General features: G+C 59.8%; 1 protein-coding gene across 2 annotated transcripts in view; it reads left to right on the plus strand.

The window, feature by feature from the left end:
* The first annotated feature begins 4,495 nt into the window (after positions 1 to 4,495).
* The window catches only part of LOC127038119 (guanylate-binding protein 4-like), a 12,445-nt gene continuing 7,833 nt past the window's right edge, over positions 4,496 to 9,107 (plus strand). The window contains exons 1-5 of one of the 2 annotated variants that reach the window (XM_050930547.1): positions 4,496 to 4,860; positions 6,450 to 6,630; positions 7,114 to 7,242; positions 8,322 to 8,431; positions 8,551 to 8,744. In XM_050930547.1, the coding sequence (XP_050786504.1) occupies positions 6,457 to 6,630; positions 7,114 to 7,242; positions 8,322 to 8,431; positions 8,551 to 8,744 (607 nt within the window). In that variant the 5' untranslated portion in view covers positions 4,496 to 4,860; positions 6,450 to 6,456. The remainder of the gene's footprint in view (positions 4,861 to 6,449; positions 6,631 to 7,113; positions 7,243 to 8,321; positions 8,432 to 8,550; positions 8,745 to 9,107) is intronic. The other variant, XM_050930548.1, reaches the window with a different exon arrangement.

Below are 9,107 nucleotides of genomic sequence, written 5' to 3' on the forward strand. Positions count from 1 at the left end.
CTGTGGGTGTTTAGCGCAGAAGATCCAGGAGAAAGGGAGAAAAGCAATGGGGAGCTAGCGTGACCCCGAGCTGGAAGCAAAGGGACAGCTTCTTGGGCACAGATCTGGCTGGAGAGGCACGCGGGGGATGTCTGAGCAAGGAAACTGCCCACTATTGTCCGTCTCCACTGCGGCCCGGGCAGCAGGCCTGGGTGGGCGTTCGTAGTACAGACACAGGATTGCACCCAAGACCAGACCTGACTCGTGGCTTCGATTTCTCCTTCTCCTGGAAACACCCTGCAAAGCCCAACTATCAGCAACGCCCCCGGGCCCCGAGGGGTGGCAGCAGCTTTCTGAACGGCAGCCGGCCCGGCTGTGGGAAGAATCCAGCACCTCCCTTGGGAGTGTGTTCCCGGGGCTAATCACCCGCCCGGTTAACTAGATTGGCCTATTTCCAGCTGGAACGTGTCTGGCTTTCGCTCCCAGCTGGCAGTTCTCGTTCTGCCTTCGCCACCCGCTCACAGAGCCCTTCGGTGCCTGGGAGATTCTCCCCACGGCCGGCCTGACACCCCGGGATCAAGTCATCCGGGCCCCCTCCTTCTGAGCGAGCTCTGAGCCTTTCCTCAGATGCCATTTTCCCCTCCTGAGTTCAAACAGCCAGCGTGTTGGGGAGACAGGCAGGGCCTCTGCGGGGCGTCAGACGGCAGGACGCCCACTCCTGAGCGGGGGCGGGGCGGAGTCTGGGCATTTAACTCAAACTGCTTTGACCAGCGCACCCCGAATGTGCACCAGGGACTCCGTGCTGCAGAGCTGGGCGTGGGCACTGCCGGGCCTGCCGAAACAGCTGCTTTTAGCTCTGTGTGTGTGTGTGTGTGTGTGTGTGTGTGTGTCTGTCTGTCTGTCTGTCTGTCTGCCGCCCCCTGCTGGAGGGGCTGAGCCCTGCTCTGTGTGTGTGTGTGTGTGTGTGTGTGTGTGTGTGTGCCGCCCCCTGCTGGAGGGGCTGAGCCCTGCTCTGTGTGTGTGTGTGTGTGTGTGTGTGTGTGTGTGTGTGTGTGTCCCTGCCGCCCCCTGCTGGAGGGGCTGAGCCCTGCTCTGTGTGTGTGTGTGTGTGTGTGTGTGTGTGTGTGTGTGTGTGTGTGTGTGCCGCCCCCTGCTGGAGGGGCTGAGCCCTGCTCTGTGTGTGTGTGTGTGTGTGTGTGTGTGTGTGTGTGTGTGTGTGCCGCCCCCTGCTGGAGGGGCTGAGCCCTGCTCTGTGTGTGTGTGTGTGTGTGTGTGTGTGTGTGTGTGTGTGTGTGTGCCGCCCCCTGCTGGAGGGGCTGAGCCCTGCTCTGTGTGTGTGTGTGTGTGTGTGTGTGTGTGTGTGTGTGTGTCCCTGCCGCCCCCTGCTGGAGGGGCTGAGCCCTGCTCTGTGTGAGTGTGTGTGTGTCCCTGCCGCCCCCTGCTGGAGGGGCTGAGCCCTGCTCTGTGTGTGTGTGTGTGTGTGTGTGTGTGTGTGTGTGTGTCCCTGCCACCCCCTGCTGGAGGGGCTGAGCCCTGCTCTGTGTGTGTGTGTGTGTGTGTGTGTGTGTGTGTCCGTCCCTGCTGTTCCCTGCTGGAAGGGCTGAGCCCTGCTCTGTGTGTGTGCATGTGTGTAAGACCACCATCTATCGGCACAATGAAGTAACAGCATCCGTTGCGGTATTCGCACGTTGTCGGTTCAGTCCAGCTGCTGGCCTGCGGGTGGCCGGGGGCGTCTCTGACCTCTTCTCCCTTTGAGACACATGGGCTGATTTTCAGACTCGACAGGCGCTGTGGGGGCTCAGCCCCGCCCCCCCACTCAAACCAGGCCAAGGGGGCAGATTGTCACAGGGCTTTAGGTGCCTAGTGGGATGCTCAGCCCGGCCTGAGGTGTTTGGGGCCAAACACCCATAGATCTCGCTGGCCGTGCTGGGGCAGACCCGGCCCGGGCAGTTTGTATCGTGCTGCGTTAGCTCCCTGGAGAGCAGACACTATCCGCACTCAGGGGCCGTCTACACTGGGACGGCAGCTGGGGGCAGACCCACGCCAGCTCTAGGTAGCTTATGCAGTTAAAAACATCTGGGAATATGCAATTACGCCAGCACCTGTGGCCTTTATTATAAGTAATCAGGGGCCTGAGGCTCAGGGGGAACAGGCCCTGCTTCTCTCGTGTCCCAGCACTTAGGGTCACTCTGACCCAGGCACAAACCTGTGGCCTTTAGAGGGTGTCGCACCTGAGGACAGCTGGGCTGAGCCGGTTGTAACGATTCTGGCTTTGCTGGGACACTTCTGAGAGTGTCAGTTCAGGACAAATTGCTCAGAGCAGGGCAGTCACAGCCCCAGGCTGGGGTTCCTTTATAAGGCACCAAACCAGCCAGACAAAGAGGACTTTGGTCTCACCCCCCCGGCTAACCACACGTCACACAAGCAATTCCCTCAGACACTCCAGTTTCCCAGTATCCCCACCAGTGCCACTCGTATGGGGATGAGTGGTTATGAAAACCAACACCCCAGTAAAAGAAAAGAGGTTCTCCTGATCCCAAAGGACCAAGCCCCAGACCCAGGTCAATATACACATCAGATCTTACCCACAAATCACGCTGTTGCCAATCCTTTAGAATCTAAAATCTAAAGGTTTATTCATAAAGGGAACAAGATAGAGCTGAGAGCTAGAATTGGTTAAATGGAATCAGTTATATCCAGTAATGGCAAAGTTCTTGGTTCAGGCTTGTAGCAGAGATCGAATAAACTGCAGGTTCAAATCAAGTCTCTGGAACATCCCCCGCTGGGATGGGTCATTCAGGCCTTTGTTCAGAGCTTCAGTTTGTAGCAAAGTCCCTCCAGAGGTAGGAAGCAGGATGGAGGAGATGCAGCAGCTTTTCATAGTCTCTTCAGGTGTAAAGACACCTCTTTGTTCTTACTGGGGGAAATTACTGCAAAATGACGTCTGGAGTCACATAGGAAGTCACACGTCGACGCATGACTCAGTTCTTTACAGGCAACAGCCATTGCTCACATGCTACCTTGAATGTTCCCAGGAGGACTTCTTATGAGGACTGGAGTCTCCCAAGGTCCATTGTCCGTTAGGGGTTTCTTGCTTGGGCACCTACTGAGAATTGCCCCTTCTCAAGAAGCTGACCAAATGCTTCACTGAGGCTACTTAGAATCAAAACACATTGAGATACCAGGACAGAGCCAATATTCATCACTTCAGCTGCAAAATGATACACCCCTACAGACAGCATCATCGTAACCAGCAAATCAGAACCTTTCCATAGACCCCTCACACAACAACCTTTGTATAATGTTTGCTGCAAATATATAACAGTGGTTGCAACAATGATCTATATAGTCCCAGGTTATGTTAGTAATGTCACACCAGTCCCTTGGCTTTGGAGACATACAGTGGGAAGAACACAAAAGCGAGGGCTCTGCCCTGAACAGCTAGACCGGCCGTGTGTCGCAAACTGTGTTAAAAAAATGCAAGCTTTTGCTTGCATTTACCCAGGGGTTTTCCTGAGCCTGCTGGCCGGTCGGAGACTCTGTAAGGAAGTGTGCATCTGAATTAGTCTGTGGAGAGCCAGCCTAGAGCAAGATGGGGTGAACTGGGCCTCCTGCTCTTTTGGAGCAGCCTGCTTTGTCTCTCTCTGGTTTTGGTTCTTGTGTGTGATCATCCTGGATTCTGAGTAATGAAGTCGTGTTACTCTGCAGCCTTCCAGCAAGAGGATTCGGTGGTTTTATCTAACATCTCTGCCTGCGTGGCATGAAGCATAACCTTGACAGAGTTCATTTCTGATGGACTGGCCCGTCCTGTTGATAGCTAATTATTACAAATCCCAGAGGAGAGGGCATGGCAGGGTTGGAATCTGCTCTGTGTGTTGTTCCCAAGCCCCAGTGAAATCAATCTTTTCCCTCCTGTTTTCACTTTCCATGAGAAAACTCTGCAGTGCCGCGGTAGCCGTGTCAGTCGCAGGACGTTAGAGAGACGAGGTGGGGGAGGGAATCGCTTTCACTGGCCCAGCTGCTGGCGGGAGAGAGAGGAGCTTTCCAGCTTCACCGAGCTCCCCTGGAGGGCTGGGACATGTACTAAGGGCTCCTCTAACCTACAACCATGCGGCCATGTACGTTAGGTCGACTTACAGACCCGCTCAGCTCTGTGCAGCTCCCCCCGGCTCTCGGCTCCCCGCTCCCTCCCAGTGGGGAACAGGGACCCCAGAGCCCAGCCATCAGCCTGGCTGGCAGGGGGGAGCCAGGACCCCAGGGAGGGGGCAGCTGGCTGTAGCTGGAGCTGCCCACTCGCTCTGGGGTGACAGTGTTTCCTGGCTCTGAGCAGGGAAGCAGGGAGCCATGAAATGGACGGGCGTGAGAGCCCACAGCCGAGGTAACCTGCCTTGTCCACACCAGGGTCACTGCACCGACATAAGCCCTGCGCTGCTTGCGGGGGCGGCGTTAGCAGTTCAGGGGAGTGGGACACTTACATTGACTGGAGCAAGGCCGGTGTGTGGACACAGCCAGAACTGGGCTGAGGGAAGCTGCCTTCCCCCGAACTCTCCCGCCGCCCAGGGCCGTGTCCCAGCCCGAAGAGGAGCTCGGCGTAAGCGTGAAAGCGTCTCTCCCCCGCAGGAGTGGGTCCTACACGAGCTACTGCCCCTCCCCCCCCCGGCCCGCTCAGAAATCGATTTCACTTTCAATCTCAAACATCCGCCAAGGTGCAGAGAGCCGAGAGGAAGCGAGCGGCTGGGATTTTCTCTCCGTTAGCTCTTAGGCGAGCCGGGCGGGGAATCGCTGGCTCTGTGGCCGGTCCAGTCGCGCTCCAGTGTTTGATCAGCGGCTGCTGAAGGCCGAGGGTTGGCCTGAGCGAGCTGCGGGATCCCAGCCGGTCCGGTCCACGGAGCTGGTGGGGCGGAAAGGGAAGGAAGAGGGAAGTGCAGAGAAGTGTCTGGAATAAAGAGGTTGGGAGTGAGGGGGGGTCGGATGGAATAAAGAACAAGGGGGAGGAAAGTTTAATCTCTTGCCACCTAAATTTCCTAAGGTCGGATGTGGTTAAAGCAGAAGTGTGGGAGCCAGGACTCCTGGGTTCTCTCCCCGGCTCTGGGAGGGGAGTGGGGTCTAGTGGTTAGAGTGGGGAGGGCTGGGAGCCAGGACTCCTGGGTTCTCTCCCTGGCTCTGGGAGGGGAGTGGGGTCTAGTGGTTAGAGCGGGGAGGGCTGGGAACCAGGACTCCTGGGTTCTCTCCCTGGCTCTGGGAGGGGAGTGGGGTCTAGTGGTTAGAGCAGGGGAGGGCTGGGAACCAGGACTCCTGGGTTCTCTCCCCGGCTGTGGGAGGGGAGTGGGGTCTAGTAGTTAGAACGGGGGGGGGGCTGGGAGCCAGGACTCCTGGGTTGTCTCCCCGGCTCTGGGAGGGGAGTGGGGTCTAGTGGTTAGAGCAGGGGAGGGCTGGGAGCCTGGACTCCTGGGTTCTCTCCCCGGCTCTGGGAGGGGAGTGGGGTCTAGTGGTTAGAGCAGGGGAGGGCTGGGAGCCTGGACTCCTGGGTTCTCTCTGCAGCTCTGGGAGGGGAGTAGGGTCTAGTGGTTAGAGCAGGGGAGGGCTGGGAGCCAGGACTCCTAGGTTCTCTCTCCGGCTCTGGGAGGGGAGTGGAGTCTAGTGGTTAGAACGGGGGGGGCTGGGAGCCAGGACTCCTGGGTTCTCTCCCCGGCTCTGGGAGGGGAGTGGAGTCTAGTGGTTAGAGCAAGGGTGGAGGGGCTGGGAGCCGGGACTTCTGGGTTCTTTCCTCGGTTCTGGGAGGGGAGTGGGGGCTGGTGGTTAGAGCAGGGGTGGAGGGGCTGGGAGCCAGGACTCCTGGGTTCTCTCCCTGGCTCTGGGAGGGGAGTGGGGTCTAGTGGTTAGAGCAGGGGGGGCTGGGAGCCAGGATTCCTGGGTTCTCTCCCCGGCTCTGGGAGGGGAGTGGGGTCTAGTGGCTAGAGCAGGGGTGGAGGGGCTGGGAGCCAGGACTCCTGGGTTCTCTCTGCGGCTCTGGGAGGGGAGTGGGGTCTAGTGGTTAGAGCAGGGGGGGCTGGGAGCCAGGATTCCTGGGTTCTCTCCCCGGCTCTGGGAGGGGAGTGGGGTCTAGTGGCTAGAGCAGGGGTGGAGGGGCTGGGAGCCAGGACTCCTGGGTTCTATCCCTGCTTTGGGAGAGGAGTGGGATCTGTGGGGGGGGAGCCAGGACTCCTGGGTTCTGTCCCTGCTGTGTCACCGAACTTCATACACAACCTTCAGCGAGTCACTTCCTCTCGCAGGGCCTGGGTTCCCCCCGGCAGCGTCTCTCTTGGGAGGGTGGCGAGGCAGCGGTCGTGTGTCTGACAGTGACTCTCATGCTGGGGGCTGCGGCCCCTGCGGAGCGGCCTGAGAACAGGGGTTTGGGGTGGAGGGAAACGCCGGAGCCACCCTCCCCCCACTCTCCCCCCGGCTCCAGCTCTGCGCCTGCTGTTCTGCAGGTGGGCGATGGAGCAGCCCGTGTGCCTCGTAGCCAACCCGGCCGACGGGGAGCTGGAGGTGATGGAGGAGGCGCTGGAGGCCCTGCGCGACGTGGATCAGCCCGTGGTGGTGGTGGCCGTGGCTGGGCTGTATCGCACCGGCAAGTCCTACCTCCTGAACCAGCTGGCCGGCAGGAGAACGGATGAGACCTTCTGCTTCACCTCCCCCTTGGGCTGGCCAGGAAATCCCCCTGCTCCCAGCGGCTCACGTGAGTCTGTTATCGAGCCACGGGAACGTGGGGCTGGAAGGGACCTCGCGGGCTCATCACGTGCAGCCGCCGGCATGGAGGCAGGGCCAGGAACCGAGAACGGCCGGCACAGGGGTCTGTCCAATCTCTGACCAATGTGTGCTGGCTAGTGGGCGACCATCCACATAGCTAACCCTGTGCACAGCCGCTGTCTGTCTGTCCTTCTGTCTGTCTGTCCCCAACACCAACTCCGTCTGTCTGTCTGTCCCCAGACCCCCTCCTCTATCTATCTAATCTATCCATCCCCATCCACCCCTCTATCTATCTGTCTATCATATGTAGTAGCTGTACCATATATGCCTCAGCCGAGCCCCTCCTCCCCCCATAAGGGCAGTGGGACAACGACCTCCTGGGACCCAACCGTGTCTCTCTCCCCAGGGTTCTCGCTGGGCTCCACGGTGCAGTCGCACACCAAGGGCATCTGGATGTGGTGCCTGCCCCACCCGTGCCAGGCTGGCCACACCCTGGTGCTGCTGGACACCGAGGGGCTGGGCGACGTGGAGAAGGTGAGTGGGGGCAGGAGCTGCCGAGGTCACTGTCAGGGTCTGAGTGGGAGGCGGCCTTTGTGTGCAGGGACTCAGCCCCCCTCTGGTGAAAGGGGGCATGCCACAACTCCCCGCTGCCCTGGGGGGCTGAGAAAACGCTCCCCAACCCACAGACCTGAGCAAAGGGGGACGTCTCCTCCGGCACCCTAGCAGGGAATGTCAGAGGGCAAAATCTTTGCCCCGAATGGACTTTGAGTAGCAGCCCCTGACTGAGCCCCTACCCTGCCCCCTGCAGCACAGGCCCCCTAGCGCCAGCCCTGGCACCACCTGCCCACTGCTACCAGGACACTCACGACCTCAGGAGACGGCGGGCGCCGTTCTCAGAGACTCCAGCTCTGCCCCCTCCCCAGATGACTGCCTGGCCCCGTGGCACATGGAATCTCATTAATGCCCAGGAGGGAGCTGCCCTCATCTCCTGCAGGGCTAGAAAACAAAACGAAGCCTTGGGCGCCTGGCTGCAGCGATGTGGGATCTCCAGGGCATCTTGGGCAAACAGGTCTGGGGGTTTCCCAGGCTCCACAGGGCGTCAGGAGCAGAGGCCCCGGGGAAGGTTAGCGCCGTCTGCAGGAGCTTCCTCCAGAGCGATCCGGGGTAGGAGCCGCTGAGTGGGAGGTAGAGCTGCTACCTGGCCGGTTTTTGCATGGCCTGGCAGGTTGCCGGTTGAATGTGTTGGGGGGTTTCCCCATTTGGCACAGGTCAGCCCAGCGCAGGTGGGAGGGAGGCCAGCCAGGTAACTGACAGCAGAAGCGGTGGAGCCGGAGGACTCGGGGCTCAACTCTGGGGGGGCCACCTGGAGTTTGGGCTGGTCAGGCGGCAGCCACGTGGCAGCTCTCGCAGGGATCGTGCATTCAGCAGCACCCCTAGAAATCCCAGAACCGGGGTACAAAACCAGGCGAAGGCCTGCGTCTCCCAGCCTGGCTGTCCCTCGTCACGGCGTCGCTGGGAGGGGGCTCATCTCTCCAGCCCCAATGGCTGCTAGGGCCCCAAAACTCAACTCCAGGAGTCTGTGTCATGCCACCAACCTTCTCCTTCCTGCCCAGGGCGACACCAAGAACGACGCGTGGATCTTCGCGCTGGCCGTGCTGCTCAGCAGCACCCTGGTCTACAACAGCAAAGGGACCATCGACCAGTATGCCATGGAGCAGCTGCAGTATCCTTGTCGTGGGGTGGCCATGGGGGGCAGGGGAGGGCTCCATGTTGGACATGGGGGGCTGTTCTGCCCCGTGCCTTTGCTACGGCCCCACCTAGATTCCTCAGCCCTATGAGTAGCTTTGTGTCCGAGATCAGCACCCACATCCGGACGAAAGCCCAGGCCCAGGATGGCTTTGAGGACGACAGTCAGTACCCCCGCTTCTTCCCCAAATTCATCTGGGCTGTTCGGGATTTCACGCTGGAGCTGAAACTCAACGGGCGGGAGGTGACGGAGGACGACTATCTAGAGAACGCGCTAGTGAGGAGGAAGGGTAAGAAAGACACGTCCGTGTTTTCCCCCAGCCTCGTCACAACGACGGCCTCGGCTTTGGCGAGTAGAGCTGGCCATGTGTGTTCCTTCTGGCCAGCTCGCTCTGGGAGAGTTTTCTCCGCAGCCCAGCCCCGGGGATCTCCAGGCCTTCCGGTGACCTGGCGCCAGCAGCAAAGTCCCTGGGAGACTTCACGGAACCTCTGTTCTTTTAAGGCCGATTTTCTTCAGCGTTTTTTGCATCTGCATCGTAAGACCATCCAGATTGGGTCAGATCAATGGTCCCTCCAGCCCAGTGTCCTGTCTCTGACAGCAGCCGGTGCCAGGTGCTTCAGAGGGAAGGAACAGAACAGGGCATTTCTCCAGT

This window comes from Gopherus flavomarginatus, chromosome 20 (genome assembly GCF_025201925.1).
Source record: "Gopherus flavomarginatus isolate rGopFla2 chromosome 20, rGopFla2.mat.asm, whole genome shotgun sequence".
Taxonomy (NCBI): Eukaryota; Metazoa; Chordata; order Testudines; family Testudinidae; genus Gopherus; species Gopherus flavomarginatus.